This window comes from Barbus barbus (assembly GCF_936440315.1).
Source record: "Barbus barbus genome assembly, chromosome: 11".
Classification (NCBI taxonomy): domain Eukaryota; kingdom Metazoa; phylum Chordata; class Actinopteri; order Cypriniformes; family Cyprinidae; genus Barbus; species Barbus barbus.
The window spans coordinates 4,887,775-4,913,046 of NC_136739.1; the positions used below are offsets into that span (position 1 = coordinate 4,887,775).

Here is a 25,272-nt window from a genome sequence, read left to right on the forward strand (position 1 = left end):
AGGCACTTACCAGAATCACCTTAGGAATGTAGAGTGAAGAAAAGAGAGACATTTAATTGCACTTTAATTTAGTCTCAATGGACTGAATTTGAGGATAGGCACATTTTGAATTGGGAAAAGAAAGAGGCATGGCAAATGCAGGGTCATTTCCAAGCTATCCTACTCTTTATTTAATGCAAATTACAGTACCAGGTAACTAGTCTCTGAATCCAAGTCACACCAAGGACCAAAACGGACATATTTACAAGAAGAGGAGACATTTAGCATACCTTCACAGAAAAAGAATATATTTAAAATAAAATAAAAATTTCAGTCACAAACAGAGGCATTCAAGTAATATTAATGTTATACAGGTTGTATTTTTTTTTTTTTTTTTTTCCTTTTTAAACCAAGACAACTTTTTTTCCCAATAAGTGTACGTAATGCGATAGTCTGTATTTAGCCCACAGTCCTTAAAACAATTTTTTGTCTTTTTTTTTGTTTTGGGAATTGTTTTTAACCCTTGTGTCTTTACATTTTTACTCTAACTTTAGTCACGAGAAGTGGTCACACCATTCGTGGAAAGCAACACATCTATGAACGCGTATCTTACAAGCAAGCTTTACATTGAGGGTGCGGGGATGAGGGTCCGGTGGGTGCTACGTGACATCTCTACTGCGTACTGTCAGCTGGCCAACGAGCAAAAACACAAAGAAATCATTATTATTGCCCCCGGGATGTTGCAGTTACATCACAACACGCTCATAGTTGGTTCACTTTGGTAGTGGAACGAGTGTAAGAACATACATTGTGATTGGCTCCACAGGAACGTGACTTCCTCCACACACAAAAACACCTTTGTGCCAAAAACTGAGGAAAAACATCTACAGTGAATGTGGTTTCGGACAGGAAATGAAGTCGGCTGTCAGTCATTCAACAGCACCTGCAGAGGGTCACAGGAAGGGGCGTGGTCTGTCTTGTGTGTGGACAGGAAGTGTATGAAAGCAAAGGCACTCCAAACTATAGATACACTATACATTACTAGTTATAGTTACAATAATATAGCTGGCACCTACTGTACTGATAAGATTGAACTCTATGGCTGGAGAAGGCTCCTTGTCTACAGTATCCATCTGTTTTGAATTTTTTTTTACTTTTTCTTTGATCCGCTTTCATTTAATCCCTCGTCTTTGTATCGGCTCATTAACAGTTCTCAGGTCAGCATACTTCTGTACATAGCAGAACACTCACTCACTCACACACGCTCACACATAATACAAAAATCAAAACATAAAACCAGAATTTGGTGAGGAGCAACTGTGCTGTCGTTTTCTTATCCTGCTATACTTTGCGTATTAAGACATTTTGGGGGAAAAAAAGTACATTTTTCTGTAAGTTATGCTGAGACATGACAAGAAAAAAGTAGTGGTTAAAACAACACAGCCACTGGGAATGGAGCGCAAACAAGTCTGCGCCGCATCGATGCGTTTCTTCATGTGTTCTTTATGTTTAGCTGTGTGGATAAGAACAATGAATCTGAGCGTTTCAACAATAAATAACGAGAGCAAATCAGGATCTCTAATTCTCCAGCAGACTCTTAATCATACACATACTGTATCATTCCTGCCAGCCGCTGCGCTGACAAACTGATGGATTCTGAACCGATGATGCTAGATATAGATCTATATATAACTATATATATATATTTATTTTACATAATGCAAAGTAATATATAAACTGTGTATGTATATATCATACAAGAACACAGAGATGGAGACGCACGTCTCACCTGTCAATCAAAATATCTGCCCTTGCCCTATAGCCCGCCCATTTTATAAAACAAGATAAAATAGATTCAGCCGACTTAAAACTCCTGTAACAGAGTATTCCTCTGTTGTCATTGTGGTTGGAACATGCGGTTTTTATATTTATACCTCCTGTACGGTGCCTTGTGTTTGTTAGATACCATTAGATATGGCATTTCCTGTAGTTTTGAATGCTTGCATCGTTTTCACCCAATACTTATACATATATATGTATATATACACGCTATATGTATATCTATATATATGTACTGTACACAAGGGGTGCTCCCAACCAAATTCAAGCCATGCGCTATTAAAGGCCCAGGACGGTATAAAGGGACAGAACGTGTAGCTAGAGACGTCCAGGTGAGAGAAGGGGGGCCCAAATGCAAGCGGAAGTGGATGGATCTGGCTACCGGATTGCTTACATAACAAGATTGTCCTCTGAGAATGAAAAACAACAAAAAAGTTGAGGCTGGTCACAGACCAGGTTTTATGGTTAAACAACCCTCCCCCATTACCAACCCGTTTCCTCACTGCTCTCTCTGTCGTTCTCGTGAATTACACCTGACGAGGCATTTCCACACGACACGTGTAATTTGGAACTCTTTCTGAACTTTGTAAAAAACAAAAAAGACGTAAATGAAGGTTGGCTCTTGCAGTCTGAATACGAGTGGTGGTTACATGACTCAATTCTTGCCCATTAAGCTGGTGAGCAGTGGGGTGGGCGTGGCCTCGGAGGCAGGGTCAGGTCTGATTGGCTGGGGCTCTCAGGTTGAGGTGTTGGAGGCGGAGGCAGAGGCTGCAGTTGTGGTCTGACTGCGATCTCCACTATTGGCATCTGGACACAAAGAGAAAACATTTTTATTTGTATATATTGCAGCATGTTGTAAGGGTAAGTAAGGTGATGCTCATTTTCCTGTCATATCTATTAAATTATTCAAAATGCAATTCATCTATGATTTGAATGCAGGTCCTGTATGATGAAAATGCTTTTAATTTCTAAATTAAAATGAATTTTGATCATTTTTTTGTGGCATAAAAGTAAAAATGCCAGCATCATACAAGTCCTGATTCCATAATAAAATAATAAAATATTATTAAAGATATATTAAAAAAAAAATTTTTTTTTTTAAATTCTCATTAAAAAAATATAAATTATATATATATTTTAATTTCTATGTTAAAATTAATTTTGATAATTTTGTGGCATAAAGAAAAAAATGCCTGCATGATATAACTGTACTGATACCATAATAAAATAATAAAGATATTTTAAAAGATTTCATTAAATTTCATTAAAAAAAACTTTAATATGTTGTTTGGCATTTTATTTTAATGCAGAAAACTAGTAAATTTCAATAAGTGTATTAAAATATCAGATAATTTGGCATGCTTAGCAAGGTCATTTTTTTTAGTTCGTTTGTTATATTATATAATAGTAGTGTTTTAGTATTATTTAAATACTAATATCGTATTTAATATTTTTTATTCGCTGTTTTATTTTAATTTTGTGTATTTTAGCTTTAATTCAGTTTTAGTCATTTTAGCACGTCAACTTATTCATTTTATTAGAGTAAGTTTCCAACATTTCTATTTTTTTAAGTTTAAGTTTTTAATCTAATATTTACATTTTATTTAATATTAGCTTTATTGAAAACAACTCAAATATTATTTGAACAAAAATGAAATATTTTCAATAATTTTACTTCGTAACAACACTGTAATATGTCATGTGGTGCTACTCCAATATTTCCTTCAAAAAAATTAAAATTTCCCTATAAAAATATTTTAAACTTTTTTTGATAACGAAGATAAAGATAGATTAGGAAAATATGTTATTACTTCTGATGGATAGTTAACCCGCATATACATGTTTCTCGAAAATGGTATAAAAGTCGATCAAAACCAATATAAAACCAACAATAAAAAATGTCTAAGTGATTAGATTTTTTCTTTACAGTGTATATTTTATACATTATTGAATCAAATCATAATTGATAAAACGGATGTTCTAGCTTCTGGTCGGTCAATACAGTAACAGCTATGACACAAAACCCCCTGTTCACTAAACATTCTAATATGAACACTGTATCAGAGTGAGCTTTATCCAAATATAAGGGATGTCAGATGAGCACAAAAGGGTCTGAAATAAAGGCTGACCTGAAGTGGCAGAGGCGTTGGTGGGGGTAGAAGCTCCTGTCTGATTACGTGCATGAGCAGGAATTAGGATAGAGGCCAGGGATGGGTTACTGGACAGCTCTGAGTCAAGTCAAACAAACAAACAACATCAGCAGCTGACTACCTTGCTTTTGACAGAACCTTTCTTCATAAGAGCAAATGCAGAATAAGGCCTTACCTTGAGTTGTGAAGTTGAATAAGGATGGTTTCTCACGGCCGTTAGGAAGTTTGACATTGGGATCCCGGAGTTCATCAAAGAAGGAGTGAGCGCAGGCCTCTAGCGGGGTCAGCCGTGCAGTCGGCGTGTACTCCAACAGCCTCGAGCACAACGCAATGGCTTCAGGAGGCGTGCGTGGCCGAAACACCTGCAGAGACAATTCAGAAATTCACTAAGAGTATATTGGTAAAGTGTATATTTTTAGTATGAATAAACTATAACATTTTATTTTCAGTGACCATGTTACATGGATTATAACGTAATAATAACAGTAAATTATGGGTAACACTTTATTTTAAGGTGTCCTTGTTACACGTTACATGTACTGACTATTATAATAACAATAAATTATCCATAATTACATGCAAGTAACCCTAAGACAAACCCTAATTATTTTTAAATGCAATTATTTATAAAAGTAGCTAATGGTAAATCTTGTAATTCTTTCACTATACATTGCAGCCATGTCTTTAAGGTGTTTGTCTTCAGTGGAGCAATGGACTTGTTTATATCTGACTTGTATCTGGCTCAAGCTCTGGCTAACAGGAAGCTGAAGAAAAGGAAGGCATTTCTTCCTTTAGAGGTGTTTGAGTCGCAGGCATTTCCTGTGCAGAAGGTAAGACTGTGTTGAAGGGAGGGGTCTGATTGGAGGATAAGACTAAACACACCCTGCAGCTCAGCTCTGTACTACATACAATGACCGCCAGGGGGCACATGAGAGGTCCTGCTATTGTACTTCATGTGTGCTACAGTGTTAGGTAAATTTACTTTAGTGTAATGGCCAGACAAAACTATCAATTTGAGATCTGCATCACAATTTTCAAGAATGAAATGTTTTTTAAAGCAATAAATAAAACATTTTGTTTGTGCACACTTGCCTTTCTAATCATACCAAAGAAAAGTACCAAGACTCATTACCAGTTATGTCCATCTGGAACAGTTCATCTGTCCTTCACATGCGATTTTAAATGACTCAGCAACTTCAGTTTGATGTACATGGCACCATTTTCAGTTGCAAGGCATAACATACACTACTGTTCAAGAGTTTGGAGTCAGTAGGATTTTTGAAATAAGTCTTTGGTTTAAAGAACTGTTTTCTATTTGAATTTACTTTAAAATTTAATGTATTTCTGTGATGCAAAGCTGAATTTTCAGCATCATTACTCCAGTCTTCAGAGTCACATGATCCTTCAGAGATCATTCTAATATGCTGATTTGCTGAAACATTTCATATTATTATCAATGTTCAAACAGTTGCTTAATATTTTTTAGAAACAATTATATATTTTTTTTCAGGATTGGATGAATAGAAAGTTGAAAAGAACAGCATTTAAAATAGATATCTTTTATAATATAAACATAATTTATAAATGTCTTTTTTGATGAGTTTAATGCATCTATGCTGAATAAAAGAATTAACTGCTTTTAGAATATCTTACTGACCCAAACTTTTAAAAAGTACTGGATACCACAAACCAAAAAGCAATTGTAAAAAGTGTAAAGAAGTCAGCAAGCAATGTAGAGCATGTCTGGTGAAGTCATTCAATTCAAATGGACAAGAGGATGTGACATCAGCTCTGTTCCAAAACCCAGTGAACTGCCTAAACATGCAGCTGCCTTCTTATAATACAAAGCACACAAATATTGAGTAAAATATGCAGTTTTCAAACTAGTACACATAGCATATACATATTTATAATTCCTCTTTCCATATCTCCATTTTTTTTTTTGTATCTTGATCTAATGCATTATAGAATCGCCTTCTCCTTTCTAAATCAAGCTATCTTAGCAGACAGCGCAATTATTCCGCCTACCTTTTCTGAACCAGGCTTCCTACGTAGGCAGCTCACTAGGATTGGGAACAGACTGTAAGGTCACCATTACAACAGAGCTCAGAAAGAGGACGTCTACATACAGACAATCCAGACTGAAATGTTCCTTCTTTCATCAACTAGTTGAGAAGTAAGTGTCAAAGAGCACTAAATGAAATGCAGTCGGCGAGGCCTGTGTGGTGCAGACGGGTGATGTGAATGGAATGGAGCCAGGACAATGAGTCGAGCTGACGGCTGGAGGTGGAGGACGGCTGTGCTAGAAGTAGTAAAACAGTTGACTTGTACCTGTTTACTCACCTTAGTCCATGGGTGGGCCTTAATCTGCGGGAATTTGAACTCGGTGTAGTTTGGGTTCATTTCCCGAATCTGTTCCCGTGTGGGAGTGCCCAGCACCTGTGACCACAAACACACAGAAACACCACTCAACATACAGTAATAGCACACACTTACCTCAGCACTCAAAAAAAGCTGTTCTTTACATGCAGTAACAGTTTTATTTAGAACCATATCAACTATTTTTCTTAACAGTCAAGGGTTAATTTTATTAAAATTAATTTAAAATTGTTTCTTTTTTTTTATAATTGAAGGTTACCTTGAAAAACCTGATTTTTTTTCAAACCAAAGTTTCCAAACTCAAGTTTTATTGATAAAGCTTGTTGTAAACTGTTAACAATACTTTTAACTGAAAATCTAATTAACAAAACATTCAAACCATAAAAAAGTGAAAAAATCCTACACCATTTCAATATTTATTTCTAGAAAATACTAATAATAATAACACTAATAATAATGACTGTCCCTCAGCTGTAGTGTCATTCCTATTAATACATTTTGCAGCTAATAAAGTTTTATTATAACTTAGTGTGCTTGTCTAGTTAAATATCACTAGTGTATTTTTCTGTGCTCATTTCTGGTCAAGATACAATTTTGTTAAATTATGCAAAAAGTGTGTAGTATTATTTAATTAAAGTATTATTTAATTGTATTTAGAATACATAAACTATACCAAAATGTCATTTCTATCCCTGTCACAAGATAATATGCAAAAACAATATACCGGAATATTTGAAGTGATATAACGGTAAAAATGTTGTTTGTGAAATAATGTTTTTCCAAAAAATAAAAAATTTAAATTAAATACTTGCGTGATGCTTAATTGTCAAAAAGAAGTATACTTTACTTTAAAATACTTAAAAAAAAAAAACACTTATGTTAATAATACACTTCAAAAAATATACTAATACTAATATTTTTAGACACTTACAGTAGAGGTCAAAAGTTTACACCCCCCTTGCAGAATCTACAAAATGTTAATTATATGACCAAAATAAGAGGGGTCATGCAAAATGCATGTTGTTGTTTATTTAGTACTGACCTGAATAAGATATTTCACATAAAATACAGTTACATATAGTCCGCAAGAGAAAATAATAGTTGAATTTATAAAAATTACCCCATTCAAAGGTTTACATCCGCATGATTCTTAATACTGAAAACTAACTATGACTTTATTCAACAATTCGTCTCCTCCGCGTCACCCTATAGCACCATTTTGGAGAGTATCACATACATTGTTTACGCTTTGATCTGAACGTAAACAACGTTAAACTTGCAATGAATGTATTTCAATATATTTGTAATTACACATTAACTAGTAAGAGTGTGAAAAGTTTTAAGAGAGTTCACCTTACAAAACTGTTGCAAAACACCCATAAATCATGTTAACAGTCTTGTATAAAACCTCCAATCTAAATCAACCGACTGTTACGCAGCAATTGTTGCTCTTCCTACAGACTCATGCAAACACTGAGATTAAATCACAGACAGAAGTGGCAGTGTGGCGGCGCTAGTACCTTGATGATCTCCACCAGCTGATCCACTCCGCTGTCGCCGGGGAAAATCGGTTGTCCTAGCAACAGTTCCGCCAGCACGCAGCCAGCTGACCACACGTCTGCAGTGAAAGCGGGTCAGAGAGATGCTTATTAGCCAGAGGTCAAGGACACGTACACAGAGCACTTCCTAAACACTATGAGCCTACTGCACTCACTGTATGGCCTTGCAGAATCACCACCAACATGTCAACAAAAAAAAAAACAAAAGTGCACTACATATCAGTGAAAAAAAATCCATGAGTTCATGAAAGATTTTTCCTATTCTCTGAAAGAATGGTCAAATGATTTGACCTTTCAATGGCCAATACAATATTTAGAGATCAAGGTGGACACTATCGTACAAAACCACTCAAATGCAAAAGAAAATAAATAAATATAACTAAAACAACTAAAATTACATTACATAATATTTCCTCGAAATCTACTCCAAAATATATAGATCAAAATGCATATGTGAATTATTCAGGCAGTAGATGATTTTTGATAGTCCCAGAGGTGCCAAATATCAGCCTAATATTTGGCCTAGCTGATACATAAGTGCATTTTCATGTGAAAAAGAAGCGTAATTAATTGTTCTGAACGTGTACGTCACATTTTTAAATTATATTTTTTAAAAACAGTTTTTGCAGATAATCTAAATTAATAAATCAAAATGCCACTTAAGTATTCTTAAAGAGTTCCCTTTCATGTATGTTTGTTAACACACTTAAAAAATGCACTAAATCATTGTTTTAATATTTTGTCGAGTTTTGATGTGTTTACTAATATACTAAAGTACGCATATCAGTAATTATGAAATTATTGTTAATCTGATAGTTCTAAAATTAAAGATATCCTGATTGAGTGTGCCAAAAAAACAAAAACAAAACAACGTTCAGCTAACTGCATTTAATATAAATCACACTATAATACCTTTGTAATTAATTGCAAATAACATGCAATTAAGTGTCCGGAAACATTATATTAACTGTAATTAAATACATTGATTACACATGCTACAGTATGCTTCTTTTTGACAAAGGTCACTTTTGTCATGAATTTGCATATTTATCATGATAAGAGGTGATAGCAACATAATGGAGGAGTAGTTTATTGAAGCAGAAATGATTTGCATGGTAGTACGATTAAAGCTCATGTACCTATGCTGGAGGTGTAGTCGGTTGCTCCAAAGATTAGTTCTGGGGCTCTGTAGTACCGTGAGCATATGTAGGAAACATTGGGCTCCCCACGTACTAACTGCTTAGCACTGCGAACAAAAAGACAGATTGAACGGTTTCTGATCACACACATCACCATTTCATTCAAATACTCTGTCTTTTGGAGTTTATTGGCAGGATAAACCCCTAAAAGTAACTCTAAATGGCAGGATCTAAAGTGATCTGAAAGCTAAAGACGGTGTCTTTGTTTAGATGGTAAGCGAGTTGCATCTCAAGACTACTTGCAGTGTACATGAAGACTGCTGCTAATCTGTGTCCTCATTCAAGGAAAATTTGCATTATTTTTTGTCTAAATCCTCAGTATAAGGTATTCATTAAGAAGAGGCAAAATCGCATGCTCTAGTTTTCAGATGCAAGGCAAATGAGAAATGGATACCCGAATATCACTTCACCTAAAATAAACTAGTATTCTTAAGCAGAAAAATGTGAAAAGCTGGCTAAATGAAAAGGCTGAGGTCAGCACAGATATCTCAGAGCATAGCGAGACCATCTGGAGGGCTCTGGTGAGGTGTAATATGGGATTATCAGGTTAAATGCAGTAAAGCATTGCTTTCAGTTCATAGATCCACTGGGGCTGCACTAGACCTCTGAAAGGTTATCAGAAAACCATTGTCTCCTATGAATTGGCTATCAAGAGATTACCAACTGACCTGCCAAAGTCACAGAGTTTGAGCACGGCCGTGTCTGGGTCCAGCAAAAGATTCTGCGGTTTGATGTCCCGATGGCAGATCCCAAAGGAATGGATGTAGGCCAGACTCCTGAAGAGCTGGTACATGTACAACTGTAAAGTAAATATATACAAGCCATGAGGTTAGTAAAGCAGTCATAAAAACAGGTCACAAAAAAAGGTACCCTAAAAATGCATAATATAATTTAGTTTTTTTATATCGCTTGTAATATCAAATGACTATCTAATGATAATTCTCCAGATCTGTTCTTTTAAATCCAAATTAAACTTTCTTTTGTCCATGGAACATAAAAGGTGAATTTTTGAACAATATAATAGCTGATTTGTTCCATATAATGAAAGTAAATGGGGACCGGTGCTGTCAAGATCGAAAATGACTTAAAAAAACACCACAGTACTTTTTAAGGGTCATAAAAGTGGTCCACTTGACTATTCTGAAGTAATATGGCAAATACGGCAATGTCCAACTGTCCTGAGCGCATTCACACAACAATGACGCGTCTTCTTCTTCTTGCTTTACGGTGGATTGCAGACTTGTAAGTGCATTACCGCCACCTGTCTCTCAAATGGACCATTGACACTCTATATACGACATCAATTAGGAGTTTCAATGGTCCATTTGAGAGATAGGTGGCAGTGATGCAAGAAGATGTGTAAACGTGCTCAGGACAGTTGGACATTGTGGGGGATCAGAGGTAAAAAACTATATAAATACTGTTCAGTTTCTTGCACAGACTGATCGTTTCATGTCTTTAGATCTCAACGTATCGCCACGAGCCGCAGGGTTTAATTTGGTTTTGTCTGTGTATGTTTTTTTTTCTCTCAAAGCCGTGAGTCCCATTGACTGACATTATATGGCTGACAGACTGCAACGGTTTAAGTTAAAAATCTTTATTTGTGTTCTACTGAAGAAACAAAGTCACCTACATCTTGGATGCCCTTGGAATAAGCAGATAAACATCACATTTTCATTTTTGGGTGAACTATCCCTTTAATTACTCACCCTCGTGTCGTTCCAAACCCGTAAGACTGTTGTTTATCTTCAGAACACAAATTAAGATATTTTTGATGAAATCCGAGAACTTTCTGACCCTGCATAGAGGGCAACGCAACTGACACGCTCAAGACCCAGACAGTTATTAAGGACATCGCTAAAATACTCCATGTGATATTAGTGGTTCAAATGTAATTTTAAGAAGCTACGAGAATACTTTTTGTTCACAAATAATTAAAAATAAAAAAAACACTTTATTCAACAATTTCTTTTCTTCTGTGTAAGTCTTTGACATGCATTCACGAGAGTCCCACGTATGCGAACCGTAGAAGCCGGCGTTCTAATGTAGAATCCACATGTGTTGTGGTACTTTTGTGAACACTCGTCAAAGACTGACACGGAAGAGAAGAAATGGTTGAATAAAGTCTTATTTTGTCTTTCTTTCGGCACAAAAAGTAATCTTGTAGCTTTATAAAATTAAGGTTGAACCCCTGATGTCACATGGACTATTTTAACAATGTCTTTACTACCTTTCTGGGTCTTGAACGTGTCAGTTGCATTGCTGTCTATGCAGGGTCAGAAAACTCTCAAATTTAATTTGTGTTCCCTTTCAATGTTTGTTTTGTCTGTAATAATTTGAAGTAATCCTGATGTCTTCTTGGAAGTGAGCTGAGGCCCCCTGGTTGAGAACCACTAATTTAACTTTTATTCAAGTTTTCACATATAATTTTATCTTTACATATGTTTACGTATGTGTTTGACTATTTATGTCGCATCCTGCCAATAGCAGGAAGGATATTGCTCAGGACGTGGCACAAAGTAGTGATGATGTCATCACAGCAGTCAAGACACTGGTGACGCAAAACCGCACAGGAGGAGGGGGAAGAAATGCCAACACACACTCGGCTGACCCGTATACTCACCAGCAGGAACAAATCCTAAGGTTTTCATTCAGGCTGTATACATCACTCACACAAACACACATTAGGAAGCATTAGGAACGATCCGCACCTTCACATAAACCATGGGAAGGGTCTGCTTAGCGCGGCTGTAGTGTCTCGCCACTCTATAGACCGTCTCAGGGACGTAGTCCAGAACCAAATTCAGATACACCTCATCCTTCTGTGGACAGAGAACAAGAAAGAAAATACTTTAAGTCACAGAGTTAAAAGTGTCAGGCTTTATAGCACATACATATATAACTTTAGTGAATCGTTATATAAAACCAGCTCGGTATGAAAGAGGATAATGACTCTGAGTCAATAGTCTATACTAAAAATGGCCCATACGCCCCATCCCTCCATATATCTCCATGACTGAACAACCAGCTTGCACACCGTAAAAAAAAAGCTGCTATGGAAACGACACAAAAACAGCCAGTTCTGTGGCATGACGTCATTGTGGACGTTGACTGCCATGCATTGTGTGGAACTGTGCCTGAAAGCGAGCAATGATTGCGCCCATCATCTTTACAAAACATACATGCTCAGACATTGAAGTCATATCTTCCTGAAGAACTAAAGAACAGGAAGAGCTCAATAGGGTGGCCTACAGGGCCACTCTGACCCCACGTCTGATGTCACATCCTGTCTATTATGCCCTTCTTCCTTCCTCCACAAGTTCAGCAGTGAGAGAGTCTATTTCTGCTGGATCTGACATTCCTGAGCTCATTTACTTTAGGCATGACCCAAAAGGTCATGAGTCAAACCAACCAACTCTGCTACACTTGTCTAGATACTTAAATATAAGAATAATATAAAATATATAAAGATATGGGATGCATAAATATGAAAGATATAACAATATATAAAAGATATAAAATGTATAAGATATGAAATATAAAGGGATTATTTCAACCAAAAAAAGGAAAAATAAAAATAAAATAAACATCCGTCTCCATCTACATCATTTTCATGGCATATAACATTCTTCTGTTGAAAAATGGAAAAAATAAAACATAATGGTACCATAACATGGTATTTTTTTATTTTTTGCGAGTTGTTGTTTTTGACATCTACATTTTTCACTTATAACTATCTTTTGTTGAATAAATAAAAACAATTAATCATAAAAGTACCATCATTTGGTCATCGTAGTCATTTTAGCTTGCCTTTTATGTGTGTGCGCATGTTTTGTGTTTCACAACAGCATGAAAATCATAAGGTTTGGAGCAACATGAGGGTGAGTAAATGATGGCAAGCTTTAGTTTATGTAAACTATTCCTTAATCAAAATATGCATTAAATCTGAAAAATAATTACAAGTATCAATCAATAAAAAAATATAAGTATATATACATATACAAGTTATAAGCAACGAACTATTCCACCAGGACAGAACATGCACTGAATCTGCCAGTGCCACTGTTTCTCTCTAACCAAGTCGTTTTTCTTTCTCCGCTTTGACTCTGATTGATAAGTAGTCTCTAATAACAGATGTTTGATTTTCTAAAAAAAATGTGGGAAAAAACCCCAACTGTGCTGTGCAGCTGAAATTAGTCGTAGCGATGACTCACTCTCCGCCTCACTACAGCAACAGCATCACTTCCTCAATTACAGCCAATCGGAGAAGCTCTGCGGCGACTGGCTCCTGAGATGCTCCCATCAGATTACAGGGCCATCTGATTGGCTGCTGCTCTGTGGTCACATGACATTGTGAGCATGTGATTGGGTGATCTGCGGCTCATGGAACAGTAGTCAATGTCTCCGTCAGTGAGGGAGCCACAGGTAGAGACTCATCTGTCCCCAGGCCCTGATAACTCTTCCACAAACAGCCAAACGCACAGGGAGGTGACGCTATATGCACTAACCTCAGGGTGTAAAATTCCAGTAAAACTGGTCAAATTCACGACAAAATCTAACTACATACATGTGAAGTGTGTCTAGTGAAACTCCAGACCGGTTTGGAAAACAGAGCCACCGCAATCATTGATCTTTTGGAATGAAAATAAATTATTCTGGATCTGAATCAACGAGTCTGTTTCCTTAGTGGGTCAACTAACGATTCTTTAGTCCTTTTAAGAATTAAGGAGTGGGTTGTAAAGACTAAACATAACTACTAAACAGTGCTATTATTGTTAACTGATTTTATTGCTATTTTTATTACCTTTTCTCACCAATTGATTCATTAGACTGATCAAACCGAAAATTCAGTAAACAGGGAAGCAAGATAGCTGCTTCGACTGATTCAATACAAGGAACTCGTTCATAAGAGTCATTTGTTCAAGACGCAAACTACAAACAAATGTCATGAAAATCAGTGTCTTATGTTTACCAAGGCTGCATTTATTTGAATAAAAATACAATAAAAAAACTCTAATAGAGTGAAATATTATTACAATTTAAAATAACTATTTTCTATTTTAATATATTTTCAAATATAGAAATTTGTGACATTATAAATGTCTTTATTGTCACTTTTAATCAATTCAATGCATCCTCTGTGATTATCAGAAACAAAAGGACAGCAAGTTTGAAGAAATGCTAAATTCTTTATAACTGTAGTACATGAATAATTATATTTATTTGACACACATACAGATGTCCATGTAGCATATCCAAGAGCCCTTTTCTCTCTACCACTCTCTCTCTTCCTATTTTTGTCTGAGTCGTTTATGTAGATGTATTTTTTGACTCATCCTTGCCGGTCTTGTGTGGCTCCCCGTGAGGAAAAATCAGCAGGCACTAAGTATGGCAGAGAGAGATCATGGGTAACGGCTGGTGGTTGTCAAGGCCCAGCAATCTCCTCATGTGTCAGTCCCCGTCTCTGAAGACTCTGTAACACCATCTCCTACACCATTCATAAATAGATGGTTTTAATATGTTCTGTCGATTAAGCTCAAAGTCTCTAGCTCAATCAGCTGAATGTGCTAACATATACACACTAATACCACACACACACACACACACACACACACGTTTCTGTTTGAAAACCTGCCTTCTGAGATGCATTCTTTTTTCAAAATGTATGTTAATATGGTAATGAGATAAATGTTGATTAATCATTCAATACTAAACATTATCAAAAAAAAAAATGAAATCTAATAAAAATTACCAAAACATTTATGTTGTTTATGCTTGTTACAGTATTTCATAAAACTGAGTCAGTTCTTAAACATTTCACATGATCATTTGCATCATTCAGTTTCAGATCACTCAATTTCAAGTCACTTCTAGCCCAAACATTCAGCAAAAACTGCATTTAAAATGGTTTCTAAGTCAAACCATCTATATTATATAAAACAGCTGTCACTATCCCTATAATATGTGGTTTATCTATGAAGTGTATTTTCTCTCCAGAAATTCACTTCAGCAAACTTAAAAAGGTGTTAACTTAATGCAATGTTTTCAGACACTTAATGTAATGTTAAATACAACTATATGCAAATGAAAATGTATTACATTTAAAATGTATATTAAATTTATAGTTTATTTATTTATTTTGTGAGCCAGTTAAGTCAGACTTAAGTGCATCTTTACAAGTCATTCCAGATTCAAATGTACTGACAAGCATTTATAGTAAACTAAAATATACTTTAAAGTCATTTCTGTGTAAACGTGTAGGTCACGTGTTTAAATATATTTCTAATTATTTGTAATGATGAAGCTGCAATTTAGTACATTTAAAATATATTAACTTTACATTTATCAATAACACACTAAAGTTAAAATTATAAAGTACTTCACATGTGCTTTAGTATGTTAGTCAACATTAAAGTAAATGTACTTCTTTATAGCACGACAAAAGTTTATTAAAACAATGTTTGAAATTTAGATTGACATTATCACAAAGTATGCAAAAGTGTACTTAAGTGTGTTAAGAAACACATGAATGTGAACTCTCTTTAAGTACATTTAAGTGACTTTTATTTCCAGTAATATTATATTATCTGCAAGTACAGTTTTTTTTTAAATAGACTAATGTTTTCAAGCACACAAGTGCACATTTGGTACAATTAAACAGTTCTTTTTTTACGAGGGAAGGACTTTGTCACTAATACATCTTGCAAGGAGAAAACAGCTATGTAATTGCATTGTCATTGAGACAAAAATATACTACTAATAAAAGATACTGCTAAATAACCTGTAATGGTCTTATGTATGACTGACTTTGGCAGGTGTGACAATAATCAAACTGTCAGACCCTGCAAGTGAGGTTCTAATTCACTAAGGATGCTGCTTTCAAAGCCTACAGTATGTAGTCTGAACAGCAGTCTGCTCGCTATGTTCTGGAACGGAGCCTGTGACTGCAGTGAGAGTCATCTGAAGGGGTCTAAAGTCAGGCTCCAGAGCTGAGTACTGTCCGCATTGTACAATAACACTTCTACTAATTGTGCCACTTAGCAGAAGTGGAAATTGTTTGGAGAGGGAGCAGACCACGTCCAGCCATGACGCCACCTCATCTACGTCGAACAGTCTCTTTTCAAGCCTCTCTCTCTCTCCAGGCCTACGCCATCCTCTTCTCTCTATCTTTGTGTTTTAGCGCTCCATCAGATGCTCTGAGCTCTGATTTCATGGTGGTTTTCACTAGACAAAGAACACAGAGCAGCTGCTAAAACTACAGTATGAATCGTTAATATTGTATGTACTGCACGTTAGCTTGCTTATTGTGCAAAAGAGCATCAGCATGAAGTCCGCATGCCATATTATCAAGAAACTATGCTTCTAATCACAGGTAAAGAACTGTAGTTCCATTCATTCAACTTTGCAATGCTGTTTACGAATGTTTGTTGGAACTGGTTTTGGGAAACGCAGGGTTGGCTAAAGATGCATTTGATAAAACGCAGCAGTTCAGCACAGCTAGTGGCACAGAGATTACACACTTCACCTTTAAACTCAGAAAAGAGAAAGCAAATAACCACACTTCACCTCTAACATAAAAGTGATGGTGGTCAAATGTCAAGGGTTTGTTCTCAGTGAGTGGACTGTTGCCATATGATTAGCGTCATGAACACGGCCGTCTGTCTATATCATTCTTCATCTCTCTCTCTTCCCTCTGCTTCAGCCCTTGTTCCAGTTTCCTAGAGTTTTTTTTTTATTATTTTATGGAGCTGTTCTCAATGCACTCCCTGTCAGCCTTTACCCCGGTGCTCTGCGATTCTGGGTTACAGAGGGGCCGGGCATGCGTGTGGGTGTGTGAGCGGAAACCAGCTACTGACATTTCAAAAGCGTGTTTCTCAGAGAAGAAAAAAAGCGGTGGTCAGGCGTTTTTGCAAAGTCACAGCGTGTGGCTAAGAGGGTCTGTGCCTATAATGTGTGATTCAATCGAGACCAAGAAAGACAGAGAGGTAGATGTGTGGTTGGCGGTCAGGCCATACTGCAGCGTTGATAGTATTTATGTGTGTGCGTGTGTCTTAATATCTCAGTCAGAGTGTATCAGGTCTATATATGCCTAGCAGATAATCACATGGGCAGAAGTTCTCAAGAGTCGATTTCTCTCAGGTCAGCATCTGGATGCCATTAGACTCCATTAGAGATTAACAAACACAGAGAGGCATGGGCGATATAGTTAATAAATCTCATAATATTATTAATTAATTTCTTTATTTCTTTTTTTTTTTTAAAGCTATTTGACGATATTAAATATATAAACCTATAAAAACCTATAAAGTGTGGAGCAATTCATGTTTTTTTCTTAAAAATACTTTTATTTAGTAATATTTAACTGATTAAAAGCCACAGAAAAGACATTTATAATTTATAGATTTATATTTTAAATAAATTCTGTTCTTTTGAACAAGGATCTAAGGATCCTGAAAAAAGGTATCATGGTTTCCACAAAAATATTTGAACTATTTAAAATATTTGATAATAATCGGAAATGTTTCTTGAGCGTGCGTCTGCATATTATAATTATTTTTGAAGGATCAGGTGGCACTGAAGACGGGAGTAATGACGTTAAATATTCAGCTTTGACATCACAGAATAAATTACATTTTAAAATACATTATTTTAATAATATTGCTGTTCTTACTGTATTTTTGATCCAATAATTGTCTGAGAATGAGAGACTTTATTCAAAACATTTAAAAATCTTACCGAACCCATCCTTTTGAACGGTAGTGTTTATTTTGATATTTATATATTTTCTCTTAAACTACACTGAAAATATCAAATAACTACTCAAACTATAGTAAAATCTACAGTACTTAGTAACTACAGTATTTAGTAATATAGCCATACAAACTAATAAATCTACACATTATTTTTACTGAAATATCTAGAGTTTAAACTCATTTGCAAACATGAATACAACTTACCAACTTAAACAACATTTTGTTAGTTTAAATCAGAATTGGATTTTGATGTTTGAACGTCTCTGAACTCTCAAATACATAGCCAATTAAACATCACTCTAAAATTATTGCAACATGACGTTGCTTAATTTTATATCACCGGCAAAATAATTGCAAGTGCACATAGCCGCGGGAACATATTTTATATGGCGGGTGCTGGGGGGCGGGGCTTGATGTTGCAGGGCGGGGCCATGGTGGGGGATTTTTGACAAAATCCTAATATTAAACAACCCAAACTATTATAGATTAACATACAAATGAATAGAGTTATATGCGAACCAATATATATTTGTTCTTTTGTGATTTTAGTTCAATCATTTTTTTCTTTAATATTTCTATTATTTAAGGGGATTTTGCTAAATATTAACATCTCTGATACATGTTTTGGTCAGTGCACTCTCGAATTCTCTCATCAGAAACAACAAAGTGCAGTACATGCGATGTAAGAGATCAATTCATCATACACTGCAGACATCACTGATTTGCTTATTTTTTTAGCGTGCTTACACTCACGCTGGACTGAATTCAGTTATATTCTTTGATAATGTAAATAATAGTGGACATGCAGCATTATAATTAAACTTAAAATGTATTTTTATTAAATGTGATCAGGTTAAATACAAATTCAGTCTTATTAAAATATTTTGTCATATGGATAGCCTACTTGCTGAAAACGTTATGGTGTGCGTAGTTAATAGATTACATTAAGCTACAGTGGTTTGAACGCGTTTGAACAGAGACTAGAGCGTAATTAAAGAGCTGTGCTTATGTGAATTTCGGTGGCCGTCTTGAGAAGCGAGGAAGCTTCGGAAAACAGCTCATAAAAAGCATGAGGACGTGAATGGCTTTTAGAAGTCGGAATGTAAAATTAGGTAATATCGTGTGAATATCAGGAGATGTAGGGATGAAGAATACTAGACTAGGCTATATATTTCTGGTCAGTTTAATAAAGATTCAAAGAACTATCACAAAAATTAAGTATCTTGGGGATGTTCGAGAGTCACAAGGAAAATCTCAGACCTGGCCCTGCTGCAGCACCCCTAGTTCCCGCGGCCATGCAAGTACACTGGGAATATTTACTGTATATTCACGGGGCCCTAGTTCATACAAATGGCACTGAAAAGGGCAGGATAAAAACACACCGTGATATAGCGTGAGATAAAACATAAGATGAAGTGATACACTTGCCTTATCTCCACTGGAGTAGAAGAAGTAACGCAGACGCACAATGTTGCAGTGGTCCAGTTTTCTCATGATCTGAAGCTCACGGTTCTGCAAGAAAATACAAACAAGAAAACAGTTTGTTTTAAGCTAATAATATTTTCAGATGCGCATAGTAGTAGTACTCAGCAACAACAGTACTCTGAGCTCAGTTTACCACCTTTTACCATATTTAAATCCCCCACGCTCGTTACAGAAAAAGTGTAAAAACTGCAAAGATGCCATATGAGATCACTGATGTCCCTTTGAAGCCTTGTGGTCCAGCAAAAACTATTTTCTACATTTGGTAATGAACTCATTTATTCATTCATTTTTTCTAACACTAAACTGCTGAAATAGAGCTGTGATAATGGCTGATACATGTGAAGTGCGATTCAAATAAAACACATACACAGCAACAAATCGAGAGTTCCTCGCTTAGAGGACTTGGGTCAGTTATTGACCCACATCTGACCAGAATAATAGACCAAAATAGAGCTACTGAAATGGTCCGTAACCATAACAACCATGTCATCTGGCAGGTTCCATGAGAGAAACTGGCTAATCAACAGTTTTATTTAAAGCACCACCCACATGGTGTGCGTCTGACAGAGATGCTTCCTCTATTTACAATGAGAGCAGCAGAAGATGACTGCAGGGCATTAAATACATGAAGACTTCATATCTGATACAACTTCAAGGCTTTTGAGGATTCGTTTAGTCAAGGCCACGGTCACTTTTGAAAATAGCAGGGCAAATACATTAAATGTTTGGTTGCGTGGTGTGAAGCAGTTTGATAAATCTAAGTCCACTTCTGGGTTAAAGTGGTCACTTTGGTATGGTTCGCAATTAGTATAAATGCAATCTGTACAGACTGCTACATTTGACAATTTAAATCCATGCATAGTCACAATAATTACACAATAGTGCATTTATTATAGTTGTTATTCTCTGAATACTTTACCTTTGCACAGCAGCCTGCATTCTTCACATCCCTTACAATGCATCTATCAGACAAATTCATGCACAATTTAAGAACATATTTGTGTGAAACAATTGCTTTAGTCTTACAGTCTAAATGCAGCCTATTTATTACTGACAAGAAATAATTAATTTATTTTAGTTTTTAAATACTGTTACCTTGAATAATCACTTGAGAAAACTGAAGCAATGTGTGTATAATTGGGAAATATGTGAAAACATGTTCTAATTAAATAGAATCAGATTCAGAATCAGAATGAGCTTTATTGGCCAAGTATGTTTACACATACAAGGAATTTGTTGTAGTGACAGAAGCTCCACAGTGCAACAGAAAGACAGCAACAGGACAGGACACAGATAATAAAAGAATAATATACAAATAGGCAATGTACAAAGCAGCAAAAACACAATATATAATATAGACAACCATGTATGTACAGGTCAAGTATGTGCAAATTAGAAATTAGAAAATAAAAATAAAATAAGTGAGTGTGGTGAATGGATAATGTATTATAGTTGTGTGTTCCACGTTTATTGTTGAGTGTTCATGAGATGGATGGCCTGAGGGAAGAAACTGTTTCTGTGTCTGGTCGTTCTGGTGCTCAGAGCTCTGTAACGTCGACCAGATGGTAACAGTTCAAAGAGGTTGTGTGCTGGATGTGAGGGGTCCAGAGTGATTTTACCAGCCCTTTTGCTCACTCTGGATAAATACAGTTCTTGGAGAGTGGGGAGGGTTGTACCAATGATTCGTTCAGCAGTCCGGACTACCCTCCGTAGTCTTCTGAGGTCAGATTTGGTAGCTGAGCTGAACCAGACAGTTATTGAAGTGCAGAGGATGGATTCAATGATGGCAGAGTAGAACTGTTTCAGCAGCTCCTGTGGCAGGTTGAACTTCCTCAGCTGGCGAAGAAAGTACAACCTCTGTTGGGTCACAGTGCTGTTCATGATGGTGAGTGGGGGGAGAGCAGGGGGGTTTCTCCTGAAGCCATCCACAATCATCTCCACAGTTTTGAGCGTGTTGAGCTCCAGGTTGTTGAGACTGCACCAGACAGCCAGCTCCTTAACCTCCTGTCTGTAAGCAGACTCATCACCGTCCTGGATGAGGCCAATCAGTGTGGTGTCGTCTGCAAACTTCAGGAGCTTGACAGAGGCGTCTTTAGAGGTGCAGTCGTTGGTGTAGAGGGAGAAGAGCAGTGGGGAGAGTATGCAGCCCTGAGGAGCTCCAGTGCTGATGGTACGAGTGCTGGATGTGAATTTACCAAGCTTTACTAACTGCTGTCTGTCTGTCAGGAAGCTGTTGATCCACTGACAGACGGCAGTGGGGACGGAGAGCTGGGTTAGTTTATTCTGAAGGGTTTCCGTGATGATGGTCTTAAAAGCGGAGCTGAAGTCCACAAACAGGATCCTCACATAAGTCCCTGGTCTGTCCAGATGCTGCAGGATGAAGTGCAGTCCCATGTTGACTGCATCATCCACAGACCTGTTTGCTCTGTAGGCAAACTGCAGGGGTCCAGTAAGGGACCAGTGATGTCCTTCAGATAAGCCAAAACCAATCTTTCAAATGATTTCATGGCTACAGACGTTAGGGCCACAGGTCTGTAGTCATTAAGTCCAGTAATTTTGGTTTCTTTGGGACAGGGATGATGGTGGAGCGTTTGAAGCATGAGGGGACTTCACACAGCTACAGTGATCTGTTGAAGATCTGTGTGAAGATGGGGGCCAGCTGATCAGCACAGATTTTCAGACAGGCTGGTGACACACCGTCTGGGCCTGGTGCTTTCCTTCTTTTGTTCTTCCTGAAGACCTGGCACACATCTTCTTCGCTGATTTGAATTGTAGGTGTGGGGGAGAGGAGGGTTGCTGGAGGTGTTAATGGTTGTGTGGAGAGGTGTTCAGGGCGGGTGTGGGGTGATTTTTCAAAACGACAATAAAACTTGTTCAAGTCGTCTGCCAGGTGTTGATTCTCCACAGTGCTGGGGGATGGTGACTTGTAATTGGTGTCTGGGTTTTGCAGTGAACCATGGTTTGTCGTTGTTGTAGATTAGATGAGTCCTGTTAGGAATGTACATATCCTCACAGAAACTGATATAAGATGTTACAGTCTCTGTGAGCTCGTCCAGATCGATGGCAGCGGCTTCAAAAACAGTACAATCAGTGAGAGAGAAACAGGCTTGTACATCCCGCTCTGTTTCATTAGTCCATCTTTTAACAGATCTTAATACAGGCTTTGCAGATTTAAGTTTCAGCCTGTAGGTCGGAATAAGATGAACCAAACAGTGATCAGAGAGTCCTAAAGCTACTCGTGAAACGAGTGATATGCATCGAGTGATATGCATCCTTTATTGTTGTGTAACAGTGATCCAATATATTACTGTCTCTGGTGGGACATGTGATGCGCTGTCTGTATTTTGTCAGTTCACGAGAGAGATTTGCTTTATTAAACACAGAGTATGGGTGTTGTTGTTCTGTGTCTGTGATCAGATCAGCGAGTTTCTGTAAAGCTGTGCTCATGTGCGCTTGCGGTGGAATGTAGACACTCATGAGAATGAACGAGCATGAAGCATGAAACGGCTTGAAGTTAATGAAGAGCGTTTCTAGATCTAAACAGCACATCTTCTTTAACACAGTTACATCTGTACACCACCTCTCATTGATGTAAAAGCACCTCCCACCACCGCGCCATTTCCCCGTTGATTCCGCGTCCCGATCTGCTCTGATCAGCAGATAATTAGGCAGATAAATTATTATCCGGTATTTCGCCATTTAGCCAGGTTTCCGTGAAACACAGGGCAGCAGAGTTAGAAAAATCCCTGTTTGTCCGGGAGAGCAGAAGGAGTTCGTCTGTTTTGTTGGGTAGAGAGCGGACATTCGCCAGATGGATGCTAGGGAACGCCGTTCGAAATCCACGCTGACGAAGCTTCACGAGCGCGCCGGATTGCTTCCCCCGCCTACGCCTCCTGTAGCGTTTGACCAGAGCTACGTCTCCGCTAAGTACAATGTCCAGCAAAACATCCGAAAAATCTAAATCTGATAAAAGATTTTGTGGTGTGTTCTGCCGAATGTTCAGCAGGTCATCCCTGGTAAAACTGAATTTGAAAAACAAAAAAAACTGGAAAAACAAACAAAAACAGTACAAACACCGGAGAGCAACGCACAATAGCTGCCATCAGCGGCGCCATCTTGTTTTTTTTTCAATATTTATTAATATAAGTAAACTTTATATTAATATTATATTTATTACAAAAAAGTTCGAAAGTTCGAAGTTGTGCATTTAGGATTGGTTGTATAATAATTATGAAATTACTGGGGTACTGAAGATTTGGTATCCTGACAATGAAGTTGTGAAAAGTAACCTGCGGGGACAGAGGGAGGGGTGTGGAATCAAACTTGGGTTTGTTTGTGTGTGTGTGTGTGACTCTGTTAGCCTGTAACTCCATCACAATCACACGGTGGGTGGTAATTTGTGAACACACTAGTCTCTGCCAACTGTACATACAGTCACTCTCATCAGGCCGCTCCGTTTACACACACATCTTCATCCACTACAGCCACCATCTGTAACCCTGGGCTTAAATCAACCGAATCATGACCTCTCTCAGAAAGAACAACAGTTTTTTTTTGTGATCTTATAGATCTTGCTTTGTTCATTTTCACATCTTTCTCTCGGTGTAAGTTTTGTGGCGTCTTGTCATGCCATCTTAATAAGATTGTCTCTGAAGTTTCAGCAGTAAAAACAATGTTACAATTAAAGTCACCATAAAATTGTCAATTAATTTTTTATGGAATATGCTTTTTTTTTCTCTAGCAACTTCCATTTCATGCCGACCTCAAGTTTGATTAATTTCCTCGAATCAGGTACTGTACATTTCAGTGAGTCAATTTAAAACCTCTGATTCAGCGACTGATTTACTACTTTGGATTGTTATTTATTGCTATGTATTGTTACATTGGTGTATATAAATTAATATGTTTAAAAGGATAGTTCACTCCAAAATTAAAATTACCCCATGATTTACATGTATATGACTTTCTTCTTTCAGATAAAAACAATCAGAGTTATATTTAAAAAATGTCCTGGCTCTTTAAACTTTATAATGGCAGTAAATGGGGGTCGGAATTTTGAAGCCCAATAAGTCACCCATCCATCATGAAAAGTGCTCCACACTGTTCCGGGGGGTTAATAAAGGCCTTCTGAAGTGAAGCGAAAAATATCCGTTTTTAAAACTTTATAAACCGTAATCTCTAGCTTCGTATAACAAAGCTAGAAAAATACAGAGCGATGTATTTTTCTAACACAAATACATCACTTTGCTTCAGAAAGCCTTTATTAACCCCCTGGAGCCGTGTGGAGCACTATTTATGATGGATGGATGCACTTTTTGGGCTTTAAACGCTCGACCCCCATTCACTGCCATTATAAAGCTTAAAGAGCCGGGTAAATCATGGGGTAATTTTCATTTTACGGTGAACTATCCCTTTTCTTGAGATCATTCAATGAAAAACTGAAAATCTGGTCTCAAACATTTATCAATTTGAATGTACTTGCTTACAATGGCTGTTAGCTTAAAGTGTTGGTTTCTCTCATAAAAATGAAACCACTTTACTGTGGTTGAATACTGAACTGAATATGTTCAAAAGGCTGAAAATTATCATGCTTAGCTACTGTTTATTGCGCAGCCCACTAATACAGTTATACTTGGTTAAGGAGAAAGCAAACAGTACCTTTGCTTCATGCACACAGCCAAGTACACAATCACTTCATGGAAAATGATTGATTCCTCTGAAAAGCCCCCATTACATCACTTCAGCTGCACTATTACATCACACAAGCATTAGTATGACCTAAAAGCAGCAGCGTTGATTACTGGCTTCTGCTGACAAAATCAGTATATGGATGTATACATATAACACTTATCTAGGTTTCTCTTTATTTTTTTATACATAGTAAATAATAATACAAGCATCCACTGATGTCAAAGTAAGAAGCTTGTGG

The 25,272-nt window shown here is 36.9% G+C and overlaps 1 protein-coding gene across 3 annotated transcripts in view; it reads right to left on the reverse strand.

Annotated features, from left to right (window-relative positions):
* Positions 1-144: 144 nt before the first annotated feature.
* LOC306876752 (glycogen synthase kinase-3 beta) overlaps positions 145-25,272 on the reverse strand; it is a 52,684-nt gene continuing 27,556 nt past the window's right edge. Inside the window, exons 3-14 of one of the 3 annotated variants that reach the window (XM_079428146.1) lie at positions 19,287-19,370; positions 11,817-11,927; positions 9,774-9,904; positions 9,046-9,152; positions 7,868-7,965; positions 6,300-6,407; positions 4,144-4,330; positions 3,948-4,046; positions 2,485-2,625; positions 1,056-1,208; positions 787-922; positions 145-668 (exon numbers count right to left, since the gene is read on the reverse strand). In XM_079428146.1, the coding sequence (XP_079284272.1) occupies positions 2,555-2,625; positions 3,948-4,046; positions 4,144-4,330; positions 6,300-6,407; positions 7,868-7,965; positions 9,046-9,152; positions 9,774-9,904; positions 11,817-11,927; positions 19,287-19,370 (996 nt within the window). In that variant the 3' untranslated portion in view covers positions 145-668; positions 787-922; positions 1,056-1,208; positions 2,485-2,554. Of the gene's footprint in view, positions 669-786; positions 923-1,055; positions 1,209-2,412; positions 2,626-3,947; positions 4,047-4,143; positions 4,331-6,299; positions 6,408-7,867; positions 7,966-9,045; positions 9,153-9,773; positions 9,905-11,816; positions 11,928-19,286; positions 19,371-25,272 lie in introns of those variants that run through there. The other 2 variants (XM_079428148.1, XM_079428147.1) reach the window with 2 other exon arrangements.